The 25,237-nt window shown below is 69.7% G+C and overlaps 4 protein-coding genes across 6 annotated transcripts in view; 2 read left to right on the top strand and 2 right to left on the bottom strand.

Moving 5' to 3' along the window:
• The window catches only part of LOC130022085 (cytochrome b-c1 complex subunit 10), a 320,448-nt gene extending 296,539 nt beyond the window's left edge, over positions 1–23,909 (top strand). The window contains exon 3 of the mRNA XM_056112816.1: positions 23,892–23,909. The gene's annotated coding sequence lies outside the window, so the exon portion shown is untranslated. The remainder of the gene's footprint in view (positions 1–23,891) is intronic.
• ATP5F1D (ATP synthase F1 subunit delta) lies at positions 1,651–4,436 on the bottom strand. Its single transcript, XM_056112809.1, has 5 exons — positions 4,201–4,436; positions 3,251–3,404; positions 2,244–2,332; positions 1,974–2,100; positions 1,651–1,731 (listed from the first exon to the last, which is right to left on the bottom strand). The coding sequence occupies exons 1-4, from the start codon at positions 4,339–4,341 to the stop codon at positions 1,978–1,980; spliced, it is 507 nt and encodes a 168-aa protein (XP_055968784.1). The 5' UTR covers positions 4,342–4,436; the 3' UTR covers positions 1,651–1,731; positions 1,974–1,977.
• Positions 7,353–14,486, top strand: CBARP (CACN subunit beta associated regulatory protein). Its single transcript, XM_056112778.1, has 10 exons — positions 7,353–7,706; positions 9,401–9,522; positions 9,603–9,742; positions 10,013–10,077; positions 10,407–10,551; positions 10,637–10,802; positions 10,970–11,107; positions 11,462–11,672; positions 12,377–12,560; positions 13,209–14,486. The coding sequence occupies exons 2-10, from the start codon at positions 9,424–9,426 to the stop codon at positions 14,332–14,334; spliced, it is 2,274 nt and encodes a 757-aa protein (XP_055968753.1). The 5' UTR covers positions 7,353–7,706; positions 9,401–9,423; the 3' UTR covers positions 14,335–14,486.
• STK11 (serine/threonine kinase 11) lies at positions 15,317–24,543 on the bottom strand. 3 transcript variants are annotated; one of them, XM_056112782.1, is made up of 10 exons: positions 24,138–24,543; positions 19,168–19,251; positions 18,980–19,069; positions 18,762–18,894; positions 18,527–18,663; positions 18,109–18,236; positions 17,973–18,030; positions 17,478–17,671; positions 15,865–16,077; positions 15,317–15,785 (listed from the first exon to the last, which is right to left on the bottom strand). In XM_056112782.1, exons 1-10 carry the CDS (start codon positions 24,425–24,427, stop codon positions 15,352–15,354), a joined length of 1,761 nt encoding a protein of 586 aa, XP_055968757.1. In that variant the 5' UTR covers positions 24,428–24,543; the 3' UTR covers positions 15,317–15,351. The 3 variants fall into 3 exon arrangements, with proteins under 3 accessions (XP_055968757.1, XP_055968758.1, XP_055968759.1); XM_056112783.1 differs by having other exon boundaries at positions 15,677–15,785; positions 15,865–16,082; positions 24,138–24,530; XM_056112784.1 differs by lacking the exons at positions 15,317–15,785; positions 15,865–16,077 and adding an exon at positions 17,124–17,290 and having other exon boundaries at positions 24,138–24,542.
• Between the last annotated feature and the right edge of the window lie 694 nt (positions 24,544–25,237).

Below are 25,237 nucleotides of genomic sequence, written 5' to 3'. Positions count from 1 at the left end.
TAACGGTGACCTCAGCGGGTGTCGGGTAACCATCCACCAGGGTCAGGCTGGAAACCTCAGGAGGGCTCTGCACCTCAGTTTCCCTGGGAGGAGGAGGAGGGAGGGGCTGCTTGGAGGAAAAAGCCAGCAGCCTCCCTGCAGGGGGGAGGCTAGGAAGTGGGGACCCCCTCCCCAAAGTCAACACCCCGTATTTATGTACTTCGGTAGCTGGCACCCAGCCTGGGGGAGGGAGACGAGGATTAGGGCCCCTTTTTCCATCTAAGAATAAGCCCCAAAGCCAATGACAAGTGGGCCAGGACACATCCTGGATCCCCACTATACCCACTTCTGCTGGACTGAACTGGGACCCCAGGGAGCAAGTCCTCACCCCAGCCCCTTATCTGGCGGGCCTCCCTTTATACACCTCCACCCGCACCCTCGCCGCGGGCCGCCCCTCCCACACTGGGCTCCGGTCAGGCTCCCACCCAAGGCACCAGGGCCCCACCTGCAGCCGCCCCAGGGAGACTTTCAAGCAGCAAGACCATGGAGGGTGGAGGGCGGGCGGGCTGCAAGGTGGTGGTGTGTGTGGGTGGGGGGAGGGTGGGCTCTGGCGATCACGTTAATGCCGCACTATGGGCCAGAGATAGTCCAGCGGGGAGGGATGTGCCTGATGGGGGTTCAAGCCCCGGGTCCAGCTCCCAGTGAGCCCCTGGAGCCCACAGCCTGCCAGGTGTAGTCCCAGGACAAAATAAGGTGCTGCGACATCCTTGTCTAACTCAGGCTCCCCTGGGTCCAGGTCGGTCCTTGGCTGGGGGGGGTCCCGGGGGCGCTAAGACCCAACATGCAAATGGCTGACCCACTCTGGCCCCCCACAGCAGGGAGGCCTCTCAGGGCCTGGGAGTGCAGACAGGGGGTCCCCCCGGTATTGGGCCAGATCGGCAGTTCTTGAGGTGACTGATGGCACCCAGCCAGGGTGTACTTGTGACTACAGCTGCCAGCCCCGGGGGGCGGGGTCCTTATTCCTGAATAGCTGAGGGTGTCTGCCAGATCCCTGGAGGGTCACCCCAACCCCAACTGGGACCTCCTGGGGACACTCAGTGGCACGGGACGGTGACACAGGAGGAACACCCCCCCCCACAGCTGACTACGTACCTCACACATGCCCGGGGGTGGCCTCCCTGTCACCTCCGGGCTGTGGTGGCACACAAGGCCTGTTCACTCACCCAGTAGGAATCCCCAGGCCGGCCCAGGGGTGGGGCGGAGTCAGGGGAGCTGGAGGGGCCCACGTCTGGGGGGGGGGGTTGTCTGGGGGTGGGGTTGCGGGGTGCTCTGGGCCACCCCTGCTCAGCAAACCCCACCCCACCTGGGTTGGCCCCGGGGCCTGGTGCCAAAGAAATGCCCACACCACGGGAGTGGGCGCCTAGCCAGCCAGGGCCACCCACGAGCGGGGAGGGAGCCCAGGGCGGGGCGTCCGTGGGAGCCAGGGTGGTTAGAGGGGGGCGGGGGGCAGTCCCAGGCCAGGGGCCACACCCCGCATCCCCGCCCAGCCGCCAGCTTGCAGCTGCAGCTGGGGCCAAAGGTCCCAAGCACCTCTGGCCGTCCCCACCCTGGTGGGGGGCGAATCCCCCAACATCCCCCCCCCAAATGAGACAGAGCAAGCAAACACAAGGGGGGCTTCTGGGTCTTTAATGAGGGGTGCGGGCCAGGGGGTGTCCCTCGAAGGTGGGCCAGGCGATCTCTCTGCAGCTTGTTCTGCACAGGCACAGGGACAGCCAGTTAGGGTGTGAGGCCGTGGGGGGTGGGGGGGTGCCCTTGGGAATAAGCCTCTGAGCAGGACCCCTGTGCAGGCCAGCTTCCGGGTTTGACACGTGGCCCAGCGGGAGCGAGCCCAGTGCTGCCCCCTGGTGGCCGGCTCGGGAAGGACCCTCCCCTTCACTGGCTCCACCCACCGCCCCCCAGTTCAGGGGGACCCAGGGCGGGCGGGGCGCACGCACCCCCCTACTCCAGCGCCTTCACCAGCGCCTCGTTGGCCTCGATGCGAATCTGAACCTCGGCCCTGGTGGCCTCGTCCGCGGCCCCGGACAGCTCGGCATGCGCCTTCTCCAGATTAGCCTTGGCGGCCTGCAGGGGTGAGGAGGCACAAGGGAGAAGGCTGAGGCACAGCAGGGCCCTCGGAGTCCCCTGCCTTGACCCGGTGGGGTGGAGGGAGGAGAGCCGCCTGCTGCATGCCTCAGTTTCCCCACGGGTGGGGGGAACACACTCACCCCCAGGTCCAGCATGTCCAGCGTCACAGCCTCTTCGGCCAGCAGCTGCACAGAGGAGTCAGCGTTGACGGTCACGGTGCCGCTGCTCACTGCAGGGGTGGGAGGAGTGGGCTAGTGAGGACCCCGTGCCAGGCGCGGACGGGCGGACCACGCTGGTGCGCTCGCCCCCACCCCCATGAAGCTCCAGGTTCAGCAGATGTCTGCCAACGGGGGCGGCCCCCAGGTTCCAGTGTCCAGCGGGAGGGCTGACCGCGCTCAAGGTGTGCAGGGATGAGTGGGACCCCTGGCCGTGCTAAAGGCTGACTCCTGGCTCCGAGTTCAGGGATCACTCCTGGCAGAACCTGGGGGACTCTATGGCCAGAATTCTGGGGCTTGAAACCGGGTCTAATGCTTGCCAGGCAAGCACCCTTCCTGCCGCCCTATCTTTCCAGCCCATTTGATTTCTATTTTTTTTTTCTTTTTCCTTTTTTGGCTTTTTGGGTCATACCCGGCAATGCACAAGGGTTACTCCTGGCTCTGCACTCAGGAATTACTCCTGGCGGTACTCGGGGGACCCTATGGGATGCTGGGAATCGAGCCCGGGTGGGCCTCCCCTCTGACTGTCCTACCCCTCGGGTCCATCAGAATTCATTCTTTTTTGTTTTTGGGTCACACCCGGCAGTGCTCAGGGCTTCTTCCTGGCTCTGTGCTCAGGGACCCTTTAGGGTGTCAAGGACGTAAGTGCCCTCCCTGTTGTACAAACTTGCCAGTCCCATCTCTGGTGCACTGGAATGACAAGTATCCATGCACCCCGAAGATGGGGCTGGTTCAAGAGAGGGGTCCTGCCCTCCCGGGACACAGTGTTCCTTCTCTTCCTGCATCTCGTCCCCCCACTTACCTTCTGAAATCCAGGCCAACCTAACTGACTGGGGGCCCTTCAGGGGGCTCAACTCCCCGACATCCTGAGGTTTCCACTGAGACTGCAGGCGCAGTCCCTGCCCACCCCCACCCATGTCCAGCGGTCTCACCAAAGTACTTGGTGGCAGTCCCGTCCTCCGCGTGGACCACGACCAGCCCGGGCCGCAGAACCTGCAGCGTGGGGACATGGGACGCCAGGATGCCGAAGGCTCCCGTCTGCGTGGGCACGTCCACCTGCCGGACGTTGGCGCCGTTGAAGTACACCTGGGAAGGAACATGTGGAACGTGGGTCCCCCGGCTGGGGCGTGACTGCCAGGGGGGACCAAGGGAGCCAGTGAGACAGAGGCACAGATGGGTCCTGTGTCACCCTGACCCCTAAGGGCCTCCAAAGTTTCACCTGCAAGAGACCCAGATTCTCCGGAGGCGGAGAGGCAATGGGGTTGGGGGGGTGGGAAGCAGAAGGGATTTAACTCTGAGAGGTTCCCTCCGGGAGGCAGGGTCAAGGGCAGGTCTGCCCCGTGGACAAGGGGATTCTGGGAGGTTCTGGAATGGAGAAGGCAGAGAGTGGAGAGGGCTTTGGGATCTACGGATCTTGGAGCTGAAAAAGGGGGTCCGGGCGGCTGGAATTCTAGGTTACAAAGCGAGACCCCGAAGGGGAAATCTGACCAATGGGGTCGGGGCCTGGGATCACAGACGTTTAATACAGAACGGGTCCAGAATAATCACTCGGAGGAGGAATGCAGGATGAGAATGAGAGTCGGGCGAGAATGGGCGTCAGGCCGGGGGGCGGCGGCGGAGGGCGGGGGGCAGTCCCGCGGCTCAGAGAGTGGACGCCCGGGGGAGGGGCAGAAGAGCCAAAATTCATAATGGGAATGGGGTGGGGGGGAGGTTCGATACCGAGACGCTCAGGGGAGGGTCCCAGGAGCAAGGAAGTGGGGAGTCGCAGGTCTCCGATCCCGAACACTCGGGGTCGGGGTGCAGATCCGGAATGCGGCCCGGTGACCTCGGGGCCCACGGGGCAGGGGCGATGGGCATGGGCCGGCCGGGCCCGCGTCCGAACCTGCGTGGGGGAGGCGAAGGTGAAGGACATCTGTCCCGGAGCCGCGGCGGAGGCCGGGGCGGCGGCGGCCTCGGCGTAGGCACGGGCCTGGCGCACGAGGCGGCCGAGGCCGGGGCGGCGGAGGAGCGCGGCGGGCAGCATGGAGGTGGCGGCGGCGGCGGCGGCAGCGGCAGGCGGACTCAGGACCCGCAGCCTGGAGGGCGAGGAGGACGGCGCGCGGGGGAGTCTGGGAGGAACAGTCCGGAGGAGGGCGCACGCGCGGACTACAATTCCCAGAGTGCCTCGCGCCCGGCGGTTGTTTTTTTTCTCTCCGTCTTACGCGGCATTCTGGGAGTTGTAGTTTCCTGGAGCCTCCCGGCCGGATGGTCGGTTAGCAGGTTCTTGCGTGGGCGGGCATTGAAACATGCGGGCTGGAGAGGGTATCCTTGAGGTGAATTCGTGATTGAGTGAGAGAGCGGGGAGGAATGGCTCTTGGGATGCTAAAGGCTAGAGACAGACACTTCGGGGAAAGATCTAGATTCCTTGGCTGGATTTCCAAGAGTAGGTGATGCTGCCCCTTGGGGAGCTCTGAAAAACTGGTGGAGGTGGGGGGTGGGAGGGTTAGCAGCTCTGGGGCAATTAAGGGGGACTATCAGCTTAAGGGAGATTTCCAGGGTCGGAGCGATAGTACTACAGCGGGGAGGGCGTTTGCTTTGCAACTTGGCAGACCCGGGTTTGATCCCCAGGATCCCATATGGTCCCCCAAGCACCACCAGGAGATTCCTGAGTGCAGAGCCAGGAGTAAGCCCTGAGCATTGCCGAGTGTTGCCCAAAAATCACACACACACACACACACACACACACACACGCAGATTTCCAGACATCGATGTTATGATGTTATTTTCCCCGAATAAACCTGGAAATCTCTAGATTGGGGTGGTGGAGTTCTTTATCATCAGTCCCCCAAACCGTCAACTCATACAGTGTGTGCAGGGGACAGATAACCTAAAACAAAGAAAGCTGGATGCAGGCACCTTAACCCAAGCCGGGACGGACACCCAGGCGTCGGCTGGCCGGTGCTCGGCTGGCCGGCAGGGGGCGCCCGCCGTCCAGAGATGCTCTCTCACCGCCCCGCCCGGCCACCGCCTCCGCACGCCGCTGACGCAAGCACGCGTGCGCGGGAGGCCCGGGGCTCCGTTGACGTCACCGCGGCCCGCGCAGCCTCGTTCAGGGCACTAGCGTCACCGCCCCGCCTCCGCGCCCCTGCAGGTCGGCGTCCGGCCCTCCTCCACCTTCCCCGCCCCCCATCGCCTAGCATCCGGTTGCTCGTCGGAGTCCTCCCTGGCGCACCTGAGCAGGTGGCTTGCCTTGGCTGCAAAGGGCATGCAGTTACGGTGGGTTCCCAACACACCCACTGGGGAATGCGTGCGCCCACATCCTTGGCAGTGCTGGCCAGGAGGGAGACCCGGTATTGAGGCCCATCTGCGGCACTTTGCAGGCCACTTGCAACCTGCCGGAAGTGGGGCGCGTCAGTCCCCAAATTCCCAATGCCTTAGGCATCCTGGCCTGGGAACTACTGTGCAGAGATGGAAGAGACTGTCGTTCCCAGGGCTGCGTCCTGTGCGCAGCTCCCGCCTCTCTGGAGCCAGAGATTGCTCAAAACCATCTGCTTCCTACTCCAGGGCGGCTCCAGAACTCCCCAGCGGTGACTGACGCCCCAAACCTGGGGTTGGTTTGCCTGCAAGTCTGTGTGTCCAGTGTCAAGACTTGGTTCCTTAGCTCTGGCCTGCCTGGCCTCCGCCTCCCCCTGGGCACCACCATGGATGGATGCTTTTAAATCTCAAAGGACAGTCTCTTGGTTTCTCTGCAAAAGTCAGAAGGTGGGGCTGGAGCCATAGCACAGCGGGTAGGGCGTTTGCCTTGCACGCAGCCAACATGGCCGACCCAGGTTCGACTCCCAGCATCCCATATGGTCCCCCGAGCACCGCCAGGAGTAATTCCTGAGTGCATGAGCCAGGAGTTTCCCCTGAGCATCGCCGGGTGTGACCCAAAAAGGCAAAAAAAAATAAAAAGTCAGAAGGTGGTTTCTTCTGGCCCTGCCCCTTCGCCTCCGGATTCTCTTCCCCATACCCTTCCGATGAGCCAGCATTCCTGGAATAAGGTCCTTTTGTCTTTCCTGGGTGGTGTAGACCCCCTGTGCTGAGTGCAGGGTGGGAATGGAGACTTCACCAGAGAGCAGAAGAGGGCTGCCGAGCAGAAGAAGACAAACCTTCTGGACAGACTCCACACGGGTGCGGCTGGCGGGCATCTGCATGCAAGAAAGCACTAGTTGGACCTCAGCATCCCATGGTCCTGCAAGCACCTCCCCGGGCGACCAGAGAACCGAGCCAGGAGTAAAACTGTCAGAGCAAACGGTGCAAAACCCTCCTCCTCCCCCTCCTCCTCAGAATTCTGAGGTTGGACAGGACTTTGGTTTTCACAGGAGAAAGGGGTGCCTGCCTATCGTGACGGTATTCCCACATTAGGATGTTCCGAGCAGAGTGAGGAGTCGAGGCTAGAACTGGAGGGGGCTGGGTTATGGGGGGAAACAGCTTTGAGGGTTCATCAGGCACACCTGGGCTTTGTGCTCCCCAAGGGATCTCAAAAAGTGAGGCTAGGGGCTGGAGTGATAGCACAGCGGGGAGGGCGTTTGCCTTGCACCACGGCCAACCCGGGTTTGATTCCCAGCATCCCATATGGTCCCCTAGCACCGCCAGGAGTGATTCCTGAGTACAGAGCCAGGAGTAACCCCTGTGCATCACCGGGTGCGACCAAAAAAGCAAATATAATAATAATAATAATAAGGGAGGCAAGCATCCGTAGCAGGGGGGGGCAAATTTCCTCCTAACCCATAGGCTGGGCAGGCCGGGGTGCGGCTTGGGCACCCCCGGGACCCATCCTGCAATCATCGAGCACCCCGGCAGCCCCAGATCAGAGGAAGCACAGGCAGGGCGCGGCCCCCTCCACGACCCGCCGTGCAATAAAGGTGGGGATGTCGTGCACCCCGGCACCCCCCAGATCGGAGGAAGCGGAGGCGGCAGAGTCGTGCGTGCCAGGACCTCCCCCTCGCGTCCCTGGGGACACGGGCACAGGAGTCGTGCCGCCGGGCCGGGGGCGGAGATTCCGCCGTTGCCGGGGAGGGGCGGGTCCGCTTGGGGAGGGGGCGCCCCGGAGCGCAGGCTCCGCCCCCCGCCCCCACCGGAAGGGAAGGGGAGGCGGTGACCAGCAGGGAGCGAGCCAGACGCGGCGGCGAGCGCGGCGGGGGCGGGCGGCCGGCCGGGCACCGGGAGACACCGGGCGGCACCGAGCGGGGCCACCGCCAACGCGGTCACGTGCGCGGCCCCGCCTCTCGCGCGCGCCTCCCCCGCGCGCCGCGCGCCCCATTCATAAATTCTTCGCCTGCTCCGCGGCCACCGGGCGCCCGAGCCAGCGGGAGCGCCGCACCGCAACCCGCCCGCCGCCCATGGGCCGCGCGCCCCGGCGCTAAGGTAGGCGCGGCGGGCCCGGGGCTGCAATCGGGGCGGGCCGGGGGGCACAGATCGCGGCCGGCTCGCGTGGTGGGGGGAGGGCGCCCTGCCCCGGGGACCGGCCGGCCCTGCCCCCGCGAGGCCGGAGAGAGGGAACGGAACGGGCCCGGGCGCGTGCGGGGGAGGCCGGCCTTGCAGGGGGCCTCTGCCTCCCGCCCCAGCACCCCAGGAGAGGGACGCACGCCCCTGCCTTTCCCCACCCCCCCACCCGCGAACTCAGTTTCCCCGCAAGATCCAGCCCAGCCCGTGGCGCCGGCCGCCTCCGGGCTGCGCCCGCGGTGGGAATGTGCCTGGAATCGGGTTCCCGGGGCCTCCCTCCCGGCCCGCCCGCCCCCGGGGCCGGGACGCGGAGGTGGGCGCGGCGCGCGCTCGCGGGAGCCGAACCTCCGAGGCCGGCTCGTGGGTCGGAACCCCCGCCGGCGGCTCCCCATCCCCACCGACCCCGCCAGCCCGGGCCCGCGGCCTCCTGCCTTCTTTCCCGGCCGCCTGTCATCGTCGCCCTGCGCGTCTGTCCCCTCCCCCTCCCGCCTGAACTCGTTTCCCGACCTACATATCCGCGCCCCCTCCTCCACCGCCACCCCCCCAAGACCTCGGGTGGTGGAGGCGCGCCCCAGCCTGCCCGCCGCGCTGAGGGACACCTGAGCTTCCCCTGGAGCCTCCTCCGGGCCTGTTCAGTCCCCGCTGCCCCAAGGGTCCAAGCCCTGACGGCTTGCAGGGGGTGACCTCCCCCCCCCCAGGCCATGCCCACCCCCGGGGCTGCATCCAGACCCCAGATTCCTCCTAGATCCCTTCCGCGGGTCCCTGCAGTCCTTCTCGGGAGCGGGCGGCCAGGAGGAGAGGACGGGCAGGTGAAATTTTGCAGACCGCCCCCTCCCCGGCCTCAGTTTCCCTCCGGTCCCCGCGGAAGGCGTCCTGGAGGCGGGCCAGACCGGTGGCTGGGCAGCGGCCGGGGAGGCGCCGCCGCAGCCATGTCGCCGCCCGGCGGCTCAGCCCGCCCCCGCGGGAGGCCTCACTCCCCCGCGCTCCTCCCTCCGTGCTCCCTGGCAACCCGCCCCCCCTCGGCCCGCTCGCTCCGTCGCCATGGGAACCGGATTCTTCAGGCTCGGCACAGATGCGTCTTCTTTGTCCTTTTCACTCCCACTGGCGCACGGCAGCCCGGGGGGGACCGTCCCCTCCCGAGTCGTGACCTGGGATCAACTCCGCACAGCACCCAGCTCTCCCTCCTGGGTCGGGAGGATGCGCAGCCTCCGGGGGGTGCTCCCGCCCCCCCATCCCCGTGCAACACCACCCGCCGGGTCCTTGCCAGCCGGGCACCGGCTGCTGCAGCTGCGCGTCCCATATTCCCTGCCTGATGGGGCTGGGCAAGGTCCCTGGGGTTTCCGGAGCCAGCTGCCTGCCTTGGTTTCCCCATTCCGGCCGCGGGTGCGCTTCTCCCCTGGGTCGGATGCGCACGACGCCCCGCCCCGCCCCACTGCACGCTAGAGATGGGCGGGGAATGGGGGTCCGCGCGGGGAGGAGGCTGCTGCACGGCTGCCCGCCCACCCCCCCCACATCCCGAGGCCCCCAGAGTGAGTCACGGCCCAGCAGGGGCTCCTGCTTGGGGAGAGGGGCCGGAAGGAGCAGCCCCAGCTCAGCAAGCGCCCCGACTCGCCCAGGTCCCTTTTCCCGGCTTCGAAAAATGCAGCCGACTGCCACGATGGCCACGGACGCCGCAGCCACCGGTGCCACCACGGTCGCGCTGACGCCAGCGTGGGCCAACACCACGGGCCGCCCCACCGTGAGTCCGGGCCGGGGGCGGGGCCGGGGCGGGGCCGGCTGGGGCCCCGCCCACACTGAGCCCGCCCCTTCCGGCCGCAGGCGGCTCCGGACCCCATCCTGGACAACTACGCGCTGCTGGTGGTGGTGATGTCGCTGTTCGTGGGGGGCACGCTCGTGGTGCTGTCGGGGGTGCTGCTTCTGTGTAAGCGCTGCTGGGACGTGCACCGGCGCTTCAACAGGTGCGCCCACCCGCCGGGACCTGGCGTGGGGCACGGGCAGGTGCCCAGGGAGCAGGTGCACGCATGCGCACGTGTGCCCCAAGGTGCAGGTGCACCTCTGTGCGGGTATAGGGGGTGTGTGTGTGCGTGCGTGCGTGCGTGCTTGGCAGCCGGAGTCCACTGCAGGATAGGGTTTGTGGGCGGGGGGGTGGGCATTGCAGGAGCCTCCTGGGAGCTGGGACGTGGCCATCTGGTACCCTTTGCCCATCTGGTTCTCCTGTCCTTGCGCAGAGCCTCCGATGAAGTGGAGAAGGCCACGGGCACCTACCTGGACAATGGCACCCACCTGGCTCCAGGTGAGGCTCCCCGCCGGGCCCTGCCCACCGTGCGCCCGCCCGCCCGCCCACCAGCCCCCTCTGCCCCTCGGGCCGCCTGACCCTGTGTCTGTCTGTCTCCCCCACCAGACTGGGCGCTGCTCGATTCCGACTCATCTCTGTTTCCTTAAAGCCCACGCGTAGGTGTCCAGGCGCGTGCTGAGAGTGAGTGTGTGTGCGGATGAGCCAGTGGCCCCCTCCCCCGGCGGGCGCCCGGGGGCCCCCCTCGCTCCTCCCCCCCACCCCCAGCGGCCCGCCCGCCCGCCCAGCCCAGGCCCACCCGGGGCTCACCTCTGCCCCTCCCCTCACAGACCCCGAATGCCAGGGGGATGACCCCGAAAGCCAGGACGGCGAAACCGAGCGCTTCCTGTCCAGCAGTATCGTGGGCCGCCGCGTGTCCTTCAACGAGGCCGCCCTGTTCGAGCAGAGCCGCAAAGGGCAGGACAAGGGCCGACGGTAGGGTAGGGGGCGCACCCTGGACCCCGCGCCCGGCCCCTCCGGCCACCTCAGCGGGCTGACCACCACGCTCCGGCCCCTGCAGGTACACACTGACCGAGGGAGATTTCCACCACCTGAAGAACGCCCGCCTCACCCAGCTGCACTTACCGCCCCTCAAGATTGTCACCATCCACGAGTGTGACCAGGGCGAGGCCACTGCCACACCCCATCCCACTGTCCCCCCCAAGGCCAGCCTGGCCATCTTCCAGGTGAGCGTGGAGGGACCCCTCCCAAGACCCCCCCACCCTGCAGGCAGAGGCGCCCCTCCTCTGGGGCCCCCCCGGACGGAGGGGATGGGTTGGGGCGCAGGACAGCGGGAGCGGGGCCTTTGACCCGTCACTGCTTCCTCCCCCCCGGTCCTGGCTCTGACCCACAGCCCCCGGGGAAGGCCCTCACTGGCCGCTCCGTGGGCCCCAGCTCCGCCCTGCCAGGTGATCCCTACAACACAGCCACAGACGCCGCCGACTTCCAGATCAGCGACTCGGCGTCCAGCGAGTCAGGGGAAGGCACCTCGGTGAGGCCCCCTGCCCTCCCCGCCCCCCCCCCCCCCCGCGTGTCCCCTCTCTGCCCTGCCCCAGGCCACCAGGTCAGTCTGCAGAGGAAAAGGCGGGTGCCGGGGTGCATGGCTCACAACACACACACACACACACACACACACCACACACACACACGCTCCAGAGATGCACTTGGGAAGCCCGCTTTGTTCAGGGTGGGGGACAACAGAGCCCCCTCTCCCGCATCTCCGTCCTGTTCCCCCCAGCCTGCAAGGGACACTGGTGGGGGGGCGTTACCCACTCCAGCCAGTGCCCAGACAGGGGCTCCCCCCCTGGAGGCGCTGCAGACCTGAGCACCTCCTCTCCGCTCACAGTTGGACGTGGGGACCAGAAGCAGCAAGCCTGGCGGGCTGGGGGCCGCCGCCGGGCCGGCGGAGGGGAGCCCCAGCTCGGGGGCGGGCCCCGTTCTGCAGTTTTTCCACCGCCTGCGCCGTCATGCCAGCCTGGACGGGGCCAGCCCCTACTTCAAGGTCAAAAAGTGGAAACTGGAGCCCAGCCAGCGTGCATCCAGCCTGGACACAAGAGGTGAGTCGGACGCTGAGCCCAGAGCCAATGGCCACTCACTGTGAGGTGTTGGGGGGGGGGGGACACATGGCAGGTGCTCTAAGCACGGCTAGGCCTGGTCCCAGAACAAACAGAAAAAGAAACTTCCCGGCTCTCACATTTTGGGGGATCGGGCGGTGGAGGGGGGGTCCTGGCAGAGGGACTGGACTCACTCAAGCAGGGGTGGGAGGACCCATCCTGCCTCTCTGGAGATGCCGGCGTGATTACAGGCTGGTGTGGGGGTGTGGGTGCAGCGGCGCCCAGAACCTGTTTGTCCGGTGATTGGGCTCCAGCTGGAGGCTTCTCTACCCGCTTCTCCCAGGGCCCCTCATGGGAGGGTCCTGGCCGCTGGCCAGCCGGGGCCCACAGGCGAGGCGGGGCGGGGCCATTCCCGGCACTCCCCAGCCCACAGTGGAGCTGACAGGACCGGGCTGTGTTCTCCCCCCACCCCCCAGCTTGTCCTCCCATCTCCCACGCCTTCCGGCTTCCGCCCATGCACCTGGCCCTGACCACTGCTGGTCCTTGTGATGGCCACACCCAGCTCACCCGGACCCTGACCCTGTCACTTCTGCCAGCCCCATCCAGGCCTTGGGGATGTGTGTGGGGGGGGGGAGGGGGCGGGGAGGTGTTCTGTGCCTCAGTTTCCCCACCTGCACCGGCCGGTTGACCCACCTCCCTCCGTGCAGGCTCCCCCAAACGGCACCATTTCCAGCGGCAGCGGGCGGCCAGCGAGAGCATGGAGCAGGAGGGCGACGCCCCCAGGGCCGACTTCATCCAGTACATCGCCAGCGCGGGTGACGCGGTGGCCTTCCAGTCCCCCCACCGCCCCTTCCTGGCCAGCCCCACCAGCCAGACCCCCGCTCTCGGCAGGTATTTTTCAGTAGATAGAGGTGCTAGGGGTGGACCCGCGGGCACCAGCCCTGCCCAACCCGCCTAGGTGGCCGGGGGAGCGCTCCGGAGGACAAGCGGTCATGGCTCTCCGGCTCCCGCTGGGCCTCCGGGGGGAGCTGCCTCCAGCCCAGACGGTGGAGGGAAGCCAGGAGGCTTGGGTAAGGGCAGGGCCCGGGCCGGGGTGGGCACCAGGGCACCTGGGCCTTCTAAGCCTGAAGGTCCAGCCCTGTCGCTCTGAGGGCCCTGCTGGTGCTCCTCAGGGCCCCGTGTTGCCTGCAATACCCTCCCCGGCCCTGCAGAGCACCCTAAATCTGGGGTCCCGTTTTGGGGTGAGCCGGGCAGGTCTCTTCACTGCGGGGATGGATGAAACCGCTCAGCCCCCAAAGGAAAAGGGGTCTGCGGCTCTAGGATGGGCGACCGTGGCTAGGGAGGCAGATTGGAAGAGGGGCCCCGATGGGAGGGTTTGAGCAACTGGAATCTCGCGTGGGGAACCTGCCACCGCCGCGGGTTCCCACCAGTGATTGAGCGGGCTGGGGGCTCCGTGGGGGGGGTTACACCCAGGGCCACGCACGCAGGCGCAGGCACGCAAGCGCGCGCGTGGCCTTCTGACCGACGCCCGACTTCCAGGCTAGAGGCGGCGGGCGCCGCGGGAGGAGCGAGCCCCGAGACTCCCCCCGAAGGCGGGGCCGGCGGCGGCGGCGGCGGGGCCAGCGCGGGGCCGGAGCAGCAGCAGGACTCGGACAGCGAGCGCGATGCGGGGCCCGACGCGGCGCAGACCAGCTACCACGACCTGTGGAGCCTGCGCGCCTCGCTCGAGCTGCACGCGGCCGCCGCGTCGGACCAGAGCAGCAGCGGCAACGACCGCGACTCGGTGCGCAGCGGCGACAGCTCGGGCTCGGGCTCGGGGGGTCCCGCGCCCGCCTTCCCGCCGCCGGCCTCGCCGCCGCCCACCCCGCGCCCCACGGCGGCGGCGGCGGCGGCGGACAGCGAGCCCGGCGGGGCGCGGAAGCTGCTGCAGATGGACAGCGGCTACGCCAGCATCGAGGGCCGCGGCGCCGGCGACGACGGGCTGCTGGGCGCGCCCGAGAAGCTCTTCGCCTTCGCCAGCGCCGACCGCGTGGGCACCAGCCTGGACGGCGCGCCCGCCGACGCGCCCGCCCGGCCCCGCAGCCCCCGCGCCTGGCCCCGCCGCCCGCGCCGGGACTACAGCATCGACGAGAAGACGGACGCGCTCTTCCACGAGTTCCTGCGCCACGACCCGCACTTTGACGACGCGCCCCAGGCGCGCCACCGCGCGCGGCCCCACGCGCACGCACACGCGCACCCGCACGCGCGCAAGCAGTGGCAGCGCGGCCGCCAGCACAGCGACCCCGGCGCGCGCGCCGCCGCCGCCCCCGGTTCGCTCCCGCCCCCGCCCGGCGGCGCCCCGCGCCCCGCGCGCGCGCCCCTGCGCCGCGGCGACAGTGTCGACTGTCCCCCCGACGGCCGCGGGGCCGACGACCCGGCAGGGCCCGCCGCCCCGGCCATCCCCGTCATCGAGGAGGAGCCGGGCGGGGGCGGCGGCGGCGGCGGGGGTGGGGGCGGCTGTCCGGGCTCGGGCCTGTGTGCCGGGCCCCCGGGGGCGCTGCTGGACAAGCTGGCGACCCACTTCGACGACGGACTCTTCCCGCCGCGCCTCGCTCCGTCCGTCGCCGCGGCGCCGGCGCTGGCGGCCGCGGCGGCGCCCACGTCCCCAGACCACAGCCCGGCCTAAGCCCCGAGCCCCACGCCCGCGTCCGGTCAGTCGCGCCGGCTGCGCGCGCGCGCGGGAGGTGCCCGCGGCGGGACAGGGCGACGGGGACCAGCGCCACGGGCGTGCGCACAGGCCCCGCGCACCGCGGCCCGAGGCTGCAGGACCCCGGCTCCCCGGGACGGCGCTGGAGGCGTGCGAGTGAGGGGCCGCGGCCGCCCCTCCGGGCTCCAACCCACCACCACATCCGCCGCGTTCCCTCGGCCCCCGACGGTGGCCCCCGGCGCCCCCAAGCTGGGGCGCAGGGCAGCAGACGGCGCTCCAGAGCCGCTGCCCGCAGGGCGCCCGCCGCCGCCGCCGCCGCCGCGCCCCCGGCCCGGGCACGGGAGGCCGCGAGTGCCCGAGTGTCCGTTGAGCTCCCGGGTCAACACGCCGGCCCGGGGCCTGCACCTTCGGCAGGACCCCGCGGAAGCCAAGCCCCCCAAAGCCGTTTACCTCACCTCGGCGTGTGCTCGCGGCAGTCCGCGCCCCTCCGAGCAATAACCGCCGCCGCCGAAGCTGCTGCCCCCGTCCCCCGCCCCTGGACGGCGCCCCCTCGTCTGTGTCCGTGTCCCTGCGCGCCCGCCCTCCGCATGCGAGCGGGCGGCCCACCCCGCCGCCGCTGCACGTCCGTCTCCAGAGCCGCCAGGACCCCCGTCAGTGTTCGCGACTCACACGACCCGCAGGCCAAGGGTTTGAGTTTCCCGAGCTTTATTTATTGCCAAAAGTTGGGGCTGCCTCTGCGCCCCGCCCAGCCAACTCCCAGCTGTCTGTGCCACCCCAGGATGGGGCTGTGTTCTCCTTCCCGTTCCCCATAAATATTTACTGCATCTGCTCTCGTCTTTTTTTTTTTCTGGGAACCCGGGCGCGCCGACAGGGAGGTGGGCTTGGGAGCCAGGGGGATGGGGATTGGCACCCACCCGCCCCCCCGGAGGTACAGCGTGCCCCGAGTTTGGCCCACCAGCCCCCGCGCTGGGAGACCCCGGCACTCCCAGACAGCCCTCAGGACCACAGTTCAAATCCACCTGTTTTATTTTTTTTTCTTAAAAAAAGAAATAAAAGAACCAACCAAACGAAACGAGACAGCCGCCCGGCTCCCTCGGGGGCTGGGCATGCATCCTGCTGGCAGGTTCCCCGCACCAGCCCCGCGGCGTCCCCGGGGAGCGGCGTGGCGACGGGCGTCCGGGCCGGCGCGAACCAGTGTTGGAACGTAAAGTGCATGGCGGGGGTCCCTGGCCCCACACAGGGCGCATCCTCCTCCACTCCGGGGCCCGGCTGGGCATCTGTGGCCAAGTCCACGGGCGGGGCGCGCGCCTGGCCGGGCCCGCGGGGCCGGACCCCAGTGTCCGCTGGCCCTGGCCGGCACCGCGGCCGAGGCGCCACCCCGGCCTGGGGCGGGAAGCCGGGGGGCCTGGGCTGTGGCTCCTGGAGCTCGCCTGCGGGGGAGGGGGCGAGAGGGGTCAGGGCGAGGGCCGCCCCCGGTGCTGCGTGGCCGAGAGGGGTCCGGGGACCCACCTGCGGGCGCTGCGCTCACTGCTGCTTGCAGGCCGACAGGCGGCGCAGGCGGCTGCTGGCCGAGCAGGCCTTGCGCGCCGGGGTGGAGTTGGCGCTGGCCCTGCGCTCGGCCCGGGGGCGGCCGCTCAGCTGCGCCGACTCCGTGCCGTTCATGCACACGGCCTTGGGCAGGCCCCAGCTCTGTCCGTTCTGGCCGGAGCCCTCCTCCGGGACCTGCCCTAGGAGGGAAAGGACAAGGGGGGCTGGTCGGGGCCCAGGCCACGCCCCGGCCGGGTCCCACGGTGGCCTGCAGGAGCCCGAACCCAGGGCGGGCCGGCCAGGCCCCCCGGGTGCTATTTGGGGGGGTGGGGGGGCCGTGCTGCAGGAAGGGCCACCTGAGGCTGAGCGCCACCCCCCAGTCAGGACAAGGGACAGGGAGGGGCCCGCCCGTGCTAAGGGCCCAGCCACTCCCCCCTGTCCGGCTCCGGCTCCGGAGGCTGCTGGGGTCGCGTCACTGCTGGGAGCAGGTTCTGAGTCTGACCACACCGCGCGCCTGGGGCCTGGGGCCTCCGTGCTGCTCGGAACATGGAGGGGGGGCAGGCCCATGGCAGGGCGGGCCCTGCCTCGCCTCCCACCTCCCTCACCGAGCACACGGGGCTCAGGGGCCCGCAGGCTGCAGGGCGGGAAACCGGCCGTTCTGATGCTGGGCTGTCCCGGGTCCCACAGGGGCCCTTCCAGGCTGGGGGCTGGGCCCACCTGGGGCCACGGCTGCTCACAGATGGAGGCCCCTATTCTCACGTGTGACTCCAGAGGGTGGGATGGGATGGCTGGGGTCCGGGGGGCGAGGGATGGGGATGAGATGGCCAGAGGTCACTCCCGGGTCTGGGGGTCCAAAAGTGGAAATGGGATGCCTGGACTCTGGGGGACGAGGCACAAGATAGCCAAGGTCTGGGGGGACAAGGTGGGATGGCCAGGGTCAGGGATGTCTCGTGTGTGAGGGGTCAGGGAAGGACAGGAGTAGCCGAGGTGAGGGGGACAGCAGGTGGCTGCCCCGAGAGCCTCAGGGTGCCCCCTAGCGCCCGAGGCAGGAACTTCATCCTGACACCTGCCCTGTCCACAGGCGCCAGGTCTCGCCTAACCCGGGAGGCCTCCCAGCACTCCCCCGCCCCTGCACCCTCCCCCTGGCGGTGGGGCCCCGGCGGCCAGCAGGGTCCGACAAGCAGCACTGTGCAGACACGGCAGCTTTATAACGGGCGCCCCCCCAGCAGGCCCCTCCCTGCTTCCGGCCCTGCTGCCTAAGGCCTGGCGCCCCCCTCGGCCTCCCCCTGCAGCCCTGTGGCCAGCTTGTCTGCGCCCCCGGCCTCAGCATCCTGTCCACAAAGGGCCGAGCACTGGCCTAGATGCAACCGGCAGTCTCTAAGCCCCGCCTCGGCCACCTCTTCGCCACCTGGGGAAGCAAGGCCGCAGGTCAGGGCCAGGGGAGCATGTGGGGCCGCCGGACCCCCTGGCCTGCACGGGGCTCCCCGTTCCGTGACGCCCCCGCTCCGTGACTCCCCCGCTCCGTGACTCCCTGCTCCGTGGCTCCCCCATTCCGTGGCTTCCAGCCCGCGGCTCCCCGCTCCGCGGCTCCCCACCTGGCACCGTGAAGTCCTGAGTGTAGACAATGTCGTCGTCGATGTCGAAGAGGTCCTCATCGGCGTCGTCGGCGCAGCCGTGCAGGTCCTCCAGGTAGGGCACCACCGTCATCCCGCGCCAGCGGTCCCGGCAGTCTGCGCTCGGCGGGATGGGCACCGGCGCCTCGGCCGGCGGGTGCTTCTTGCGGAACCAGCTGCGGGACAGGAGGCAGCGAGCGCTGCAGGCCCCTCAGGGCGGGACACACGCAGCCCAGCGGCCCCGCACGGAGGGGCGGGACGAAGAGACCCAGTGCACCAGGGGGCCGTCACGCTGGGGGGCCAGGACCACAGGGCCTGGAGGAGAGCTGCCTGTGGCCCCCCCTGCAGGGACCCCAGGACCCGACAGCAGGTCTGGCCGCCTGCTGCCCTACCTGGGTTCTGCTCCCTGCCCCCTAGGAGCCGGCCCACCCGCTGCCCCTCCCCCAGGCCCCCCTGCCGCCCTGCACCCCCCCTCACCTGTGCTGCCGGATCTGCTGCAGTGAGAACCTCCGGGATGGCTCATACTCCAGCATCCCTGGGGAGAGCGCAGTGAGGCCGGGCAGGCACGAGCCGCACCCCTGGCAGCCCAGCCCCCCCGCCCTCCGACACTCACCCCTGAGCAGGTCAGAGAGTGGCGGCCCGCAGTCCCCCGGGATGCTGTAGTCGCCCTTGCCAATGTTCTCGAACAGTTTGTAGATATTGTCCCCCTCGAAGGGGTACAAGCCCGTTGTGATGTTGTAGCTGTGGACGGGCCGTGGGAGACGCCGTAAGTATCTCGAGACCACCGCCCACCCAGTGGGCGCTGCAGGGGTGCAGCGGGCCCGCCGAGGCCAGCGTCACCCCTCGCCTCCTGTCCGGAGGAGGTGGCCCTGCATCCACAGGGTGTGGCCCCTGACCCCCAACAAACCCGAGGGACCAAGCGGCCAGTGCAGGGCCTGGCAGAGCGCACGGGAGGCTGGGGGCCTCAGCCCTGGCCACCCCAAGGGGACAGCGCGCTGTCCTACCCCGCCCCAGGGAAAAGTGGCACTCACAGCGTCACCCCTGCCGACCAGATGTCCACCTTGAAACCCGAAAAGGTGTCCAGGCCGTTGGCGATCTCGGGGGGCTGGAAGGCGGGGGAGCCCTGGCTTGTCCGGCACGTGTCATCCTCGGCGAACGGGTGCAGGGCCTGGGGGGAGGGAGAAAGGACGGGATCAGGATCAGGGCGGGGGGTGGGTGGGGTGGGGTGCTGCTCTCCCCGCTGGCCAGCCCGGGCGCGCCACCCACCTCGGCCACGCCCAGGTCGGAGATCTTGAGGGTCCCGGCCGTGGTGAGCAGCAGGTTGCCCGGCTTGATGTCCTTGTGCACGATGCCCTGGCTATGCAGGTACTCCAGGCCGTCCACCAGCTGGCAGAAGTAGCTGCGGGCGCGGGGCACGGCAAAGCCCCCCTCAGCGCTGGCCGGCGGGGGCCGTGCGGGGGGGCGGGGCGGGGGCGGGCACTCACCCGTGGGCCTGGCACACCGGGAACCGGCGCTCGGGCACGCTGTCCAGCATCTCCTGCATGCCGCACACGCAGTACTCCATCACCATATACGTGCCGGGCTAAGGAAAGCTCCGCCCGCCGGGACGCTGGCCCCCCGCCCCGTCCCCCAGCCCCCAGCGCCCCCTGCCCCAGCCCTGCGCCCAGGATATATCTTCTGCTTCTCCTCGTTGTACAGCACGTCCACCAGCTGGATGACGTTCTGGTGCCGCAAGCGCCTCAGCAGCTGGATCTCCCTGCGGAGACGCGCGGGTCACCCCGGCGGGGCCAGGGGCCACCCCCGCTGCCCTCCCGGCCGGAGGGCCCATTCCCCCCCACCCACTCTTGGGCTTTATTTAAGAAAATAAAAAGAGAACACACCAGCACCCCACAGGAAGAGCAGCCCCGCCCCGCGCAGATGTGCCCCCAACCCGGGGGGGGGGGGGGGGGGGGGGGGACAGGCAACGACGTGCCCGGCCACAGCTCGAAAGGCACAATGCAGGGCCGGAGCGACAGCACAGCGGGGAGGGCGTTTGCCTTGCACGCGGCCGACTCGGGTTCGATTCCCAGCATCCCATATGGTCCCCTGAGCACCGCCAGGGGTAATTCCTGAGTGCATGAGCCAGGAGGAACCCCTGTGCGTCGCTGGGTGTGACCCAAAAACTTTAAAAAAAAAAAAGGGACAGTGGTGCTGGCCAACAGGGCCATGGCTCCCAGAACCCTCAAGACTCCAACACACAGACCCCCAGATCCCCTGGGATCCTGCCCGCGGGTCAGAGAAACAGGAGGGGAGGTCTTGCATGCAGCCACTCGGGTCCTCAGCATCACCAGGCACGACCCTGCCCCCAGAAAAGGCCCACCAAGAGGTGCCACCAGGAACACAGCAGCCCAAAGCCCCGCGAGGGGATGGCACACAGCCCCCCAGCAGGCTGCCCAGAGAGAACCCCAGCCCAGACTGGCCAGTTTTCCGGCTAGACGGCTTCCTCTCGGAAGCGTTCCCGGATGCCCCCACCCCGAGCACTCATACCCAGGACAGAGCCTGGGCCGCCCCCAACACACCCTGGCTCATCTGTCCCCCAGACCTGAGGACCCCGTAATCTCTGGCGTGCTGCTCAGAGGTGGGGGCACCTGGCTGGCACCCCCATCTGCCAAAATCCTCCTGTGCAGCCTCCCTGATCCACCCCCTGCAAAGGGGGGGGTAAGCCAATGGGACCCCCATGGGCAGGCCCTGGGGAGAGGTGGGGAGGGCCCAGTGCACCCCACTCTCGGCTTCCTCCTCCTTCTGCCCTGCACCTATCATCACTGCCAGGGCCCCCCCAACCTGGGGTTCGCCCACTGCGGAGGGTCCCCCAGGACCCAGGGCAGGAGCTCCCCCATCTCCGGACACCCTCCACTCCAGCTGCCAGCCACACGCAACTCGCTCTCCGGGGGCTCCAGGAGTAGGGGTGGGACACCCCCCATTCCAAGCAGCTCCTCAGAGACCAGAGAGAGGTGGCACGGGGACCCCCGCCCTGGAGGGTCCCACACATCAGCCCCGCCCCGCCAACCGGCCCCCGTTCCCTGGGCGCCCAGGGACCCCCCGCAGGCTTGTGCACGGGTGACTCAGGAGGAAACGGCAGGGCGGGCTGGGGGGCCAGGTAGGGGGCCGGGCAGAGGGGACCGCAGCCCTCACCAACAGAGGCAGGAGACAAGCGCTAGGGCGCCTCCGGCCAGCGGGGGGACACTGCTAGGCTCAGGGCGAGGATACTCTGCCCCCAGGTGGCCCAGATGGCCCAGAGCGGGGCGGCCCCCAGGGCCCCCAGGGAGCAGCGACTCCTCTCTGGCCCAGAAAGAAAAGGGCAGCTGCCGAAAAAGCCAGGCCGCCGGGCTGCAGGAAGTGCGGGCGCGGGGAGAGGAAGCGGCGTTTCCGGGGGGGGGTGGGTGGGGCAGGGGCACCCCCAGCCCAGCTGGCAGCGGCAGCAAGTTTGCTGAGTAACCAACCAGAGGGACACTGAGGAGCCCTGTGGGGGGGCCTGGGACCCCCCCTCCCCCGGAGAGAAGGGCAGGCAGCAGGGTGGTCCGGAGCTCAGAGAGACCGCAAGCACAGGGTCCGGGTGCCCCTCAGGAGCACAGCCACACCCCCGGCCCCAGGGCGAGACACCCCAAGGACCGGGTCGAGAGGATGGGGCTTCGTGCCGCAGCCCACGATGCTGGGGGCTTGGCACGCAGGGGTGGCTCTGGGCGGGGGACCAATACGGGATGGCAGGAATCAAACCCAGGGCAGGGGCGATCGCCCAGCTCCAGGCCGATCCTGGTCCCGACCAGACCACCACGGGCGAACACAGAGCCAGGAGTCGCCCCCCCCACAAGGAGACACCCGCACGTCCCCAGAGTCGGCGTGTGCCCGGCCCTGGGCCCCCCAGGGTGAATTGGCACGCCTGCTCCACCTCCAGGGACGCTGCCCTGGCCACGCAGACAATGGACAGCTGCGACCTGCGGGTGCCCCCGAAACCCCCACACACGGGGCTGAGGCGCTCAAGGGGGGGGCAAGGGGGGGTCTGGGCCTGGCACGCGGACGCCCCAGATTTGATGCCCAGCGACAACCCCAGCTCTGCAGGGCCCCAGGGTCCACACACTGCTCGGGGGAATCCGCCCAGGGAGAGAAACAGACCCAGAGGCTGCCCAGGGTGGACCCGGGATATGGGGTCAGTAAGGGTCAGAACTGCCCCGCACCACCGCAGGCCGATGGGGGCCGCAGGGAAGGAGGACCCCGGGGGGCTACGGGGAAGGAGGACCCGGGGGGTGCAGGGGATGGAGGACCCTGGGGGGCTACAGGGGAAGAGGACCCGAGGCGGCAGGGGCCGAGCATCCTGGGGGCGCTGAAGCCTGAGTTGCGGGTTACACAACCTGAATTACACATTAACTCGCCACTTTTCTGTTGCACAAACTTCTCAAGCCACAGCGGGGCCAGGCCACGCGCCAGACCTCGGGCTGTGCCAGGCCTGGGACCTCCTGGGCCCCCTGAGCCTCTGGGCAGGGCATGGGCAGGTGGGGTCTGGCCGGTGGGGGCCTGGACAGGGCCCAGAGGGCTGCCTGGGCACCAACTGAGTTCAGGCCCGGAACGTCTCGCACCAGCCACCACCCCGCCGGACACTGGCCACAGCACACCCGGAGACACAACCAGCTCAGGCCCTCACCTCGCACCCCCTCAAGATGCCCTGCACCTCAAGATGTCACCCACGGAACACACAGACTCACAACAGACAGTGCGGAAGTACCGGGAGATATGGGGTCCAGGGACACACACACGGGCTATGGGGGACACACAAGGGATCTGGTGACACACGAGATACAGACACACAGTGGGAATGGGGGACACATGGGTACAGGGACACCGTGCTGTGTCTCACACACCACGTGTAATGGGACACACGTGGGATACGGGACCACGCACAGGGTCTGGGGACACACTTGGGGTACACAGACGCGCACAGGGTATGGGACACACAAGGTATATGGGGACACACGCGGGGTATGAGAACCACACGGGGTACGAGGAATAGGCACACCCCGCGGGGCTGATCTCAGGGGCAGGAGGCCAGACCAACCCCAGGGGCCAAGTGGCCCTGGGGCTCAGGCTCCCCCCAGGCGGGACCCCCAACTGACACATGCCCGCCAGGTCCGGCAAGGCGGTGGTGGGGGCTGGCCGGCTCCAGGCCGCAGGCTGGGCACCAGAACCCCAGAAGGCGGGCAGCAGGCCCAGAGACTTCCTGCGCCCCGGAGCAAGTCCCGGGGAGCCCCCACCCCGCCACTGCCAGCACGGCTGTCAGGGAGAAGCGTCCAGGTACTTCCCTGCCCTGGTCCCGGGGGACACGGCGAGGACACGGCCCGCGCCATCCCGCCAGGGGGTGCAGGAGCTGCGGCCACCTCGCCAGGGGCCCCACAGCGCGCCCACAGGCGGAGCAGGGGGGTAGAACTACGGCTGGCACTGCCGGTCCCGGCCAAGGCACTGGGCCTTCAAGACCACTGGGACCCCCTCGGGGTGGCACCCAGGCCCCTCCCTGGCCTCAATTTCCCGATGGCTCCCTGCCGCCTGGCTCTCCAGGACTCGCTCCCGCTCCTCCGCCGGCCTCGGTGCTGAGCTGGGGCCTCGGGGCCACATCTGGGCCCAGGTCAGGGCCGGCCACCACCCCGTCAGAGTGGGCCCAGCCCTCAAAGTCCAAGAGGACGTGGGCACGGAGGGCCAGGGAGACCCCAGCAGGCGCAGAGGAGAGCAGGGGGCACGCGGGGCTGCCCCAGCGCCCCATCACACGCCCGGGACAGAAGCAAGTGGCCCACAGTTGGGACGATCAGTCAGACCACGGGGGGACGGGGGGGGGGGGGGGGGGGGGGCCAGCCCTGTCTCCCCCAAACAGCCCTGAGTCCTCCGCCACGAGAGGGCCCGCGGGGGGGCCCCCCCAGGCCTGCCTCTCCCTGCCCGCACCCCTTCCCAGCCGGCGCGGGAGGCGGGTGAAAACAGACACCGGGCAGGGCAGCACGTCCCAGGCCGGCTGTGGGCACCGCGCCACGGCCGCGCGTCCAAGGTCACGGTCAGAGCGGCCGTCTGGCCCGTTAGATAAACCCCTCCTTGGTAGCAGGCGGCCCAGAGAGGTGCCTGGGCGGGGAGGCCCCCGGGGGGGTGGGGGGGAGACAGCACCCTGATAAGGGCTGTCAACTCCCAGAACCGGCCCGGCGGGAAGCCCGCCCAGGGACCCCCCAAAAGCCTCCACGCCGTCCAGGAGGACAGCACCCCGCACAATCAGGGAGAACACAGTGCGTGGGACAGGAGCCGGTGCCCACCTGAACTCGGGGCCCCACGCACCCCACGTGGCCCCACGCGGGCCCCCAGCGGTGCCGGCGACTCGGGTGCCCCCGCCAGCACCAAGCTGAGCCCCCAGGCGGCCTCGGCGGGGCCCTGGGGGATCCCCGAGGGGTCGGTCTTGGCTGTCACACCCCCAGGACCCCTCCAGGGCCCTCGCGGCCCGGCCAGACCAGGAAACAGCTGGAGGAGCCCCGCCGGGCCGGGGTGGGGGGGCGCCCTCTGCACAGTTCCAGCTTGGGGGCGGGTCGCCCGTCCCGGGGAAGGGCGGGGGCCGCCCGGAGCCCACCCGGCCGGCCGACTCACTTCTTCACGTTGGCCTCCCCGTTGGGGATCCGCCGCAGCTTCTTCTTCTTGAGGATCTTGACGGCGCGCCGGCAGAGGGTCTCCGAGTCCAGCACCTCCTTCACCTTGCCGTAGGACCCCTCGCCCAGCAGGTCCCCCATGAGGTACTTGCCGATGAGCTTGGCCCGCTTGCGGCGGGGCTGGTAGATGACCTCGGTGGAGTCGATGCGGTGGATGAAGGTGTCCATGCCCACGGACATGAGCTCGTCCTCGGGGAACAGGCCCAGGGGCTGCGGCTCGGCCACCTCCATGCTGGGGACCCCCGCGGGGGCGGCCCCGCCGGGCGTGGGACCCCCGGGGCGGGAGGGAGCCGGGGCCGGCTCCGAGGGCGCCCCCAGCAAATCAAGCGAAGTCCACACAAGTCCACACGCCCCCCCCACCCTCCCCCCGGAAAGAAAAAAAGTGAAAATTCAGAGATCAGAAACAGGCGCAGTCCGGGCCCCCTCCTGGCGGCCGGGGGCCGAGCGTCCAGTCCAGTCCCGCGGGCAGCGGCGGGCGCCGGGTCCGGAGAGGCGTGCCCGGCCGGCCGCCGCGGCGGCTGCGGCTGCGGGGGGCGGGGGGCGGGCGTCGGGGGCCGGTGGCGCCGGCGGCAGCTGCGGGGGGCGCGCGGGGGGCTCTAGGTCATCCTCCGGGGACGCGCGGCCGTCGGAGCGCCACGGACGCGGCCGCAGCGGCCATCCCCCGCGGGCCGGGCGCGCGGGGCGGGCGGCCGAGCCCGGCGGGACCCCCGGCGGTCCGCTCGGGGGGCCCCGCGGGCGCCGCGCCGACGCCGCCGCGCCCCGGCCTGGGACCCCCGCGCGGCCGCCCCGCGCCCCCAACGGCAGACGCGCGCCCGCGCCCGGCCGCCGAGCGCGGGCCCGCGGGGCGCGACGGGTGCCGCGACGGGGCTGCTCCGGGCGGGCGGCCGAGGCGGGGGCCCGAGGCCGGCGCGCGCGCAGCAGGCGGGACGGCGCGGGGGGCGCAGCCCATGCAGCGCCGCCGCCGCCGCCGCCGCCGCCGCCTCACGGACGGGCGCCCCGGGACGCCTCCCGCTTCCGCGCCCCGCACGCCGCCGCCATCTT

Source organism: Sorex fumeus, unplaced genomic scaffold, assembly GCF_029834395.1.
Source record: "Sorex fumeus unplaced genomic scaffold, SorFum_2.1 ptg000019l, whole genome shotgun sequence".
In the NCBI taxonomy this organism is placed as follows: Eukaryota; Metazoa; Chordata; class Mammalia; order Eulipotyphla; family Soricidae; genus Sorex; species Sorex fumeus.
This window is presented reverse-complemented; position numbering and strand designations above follow the sequence as displayed.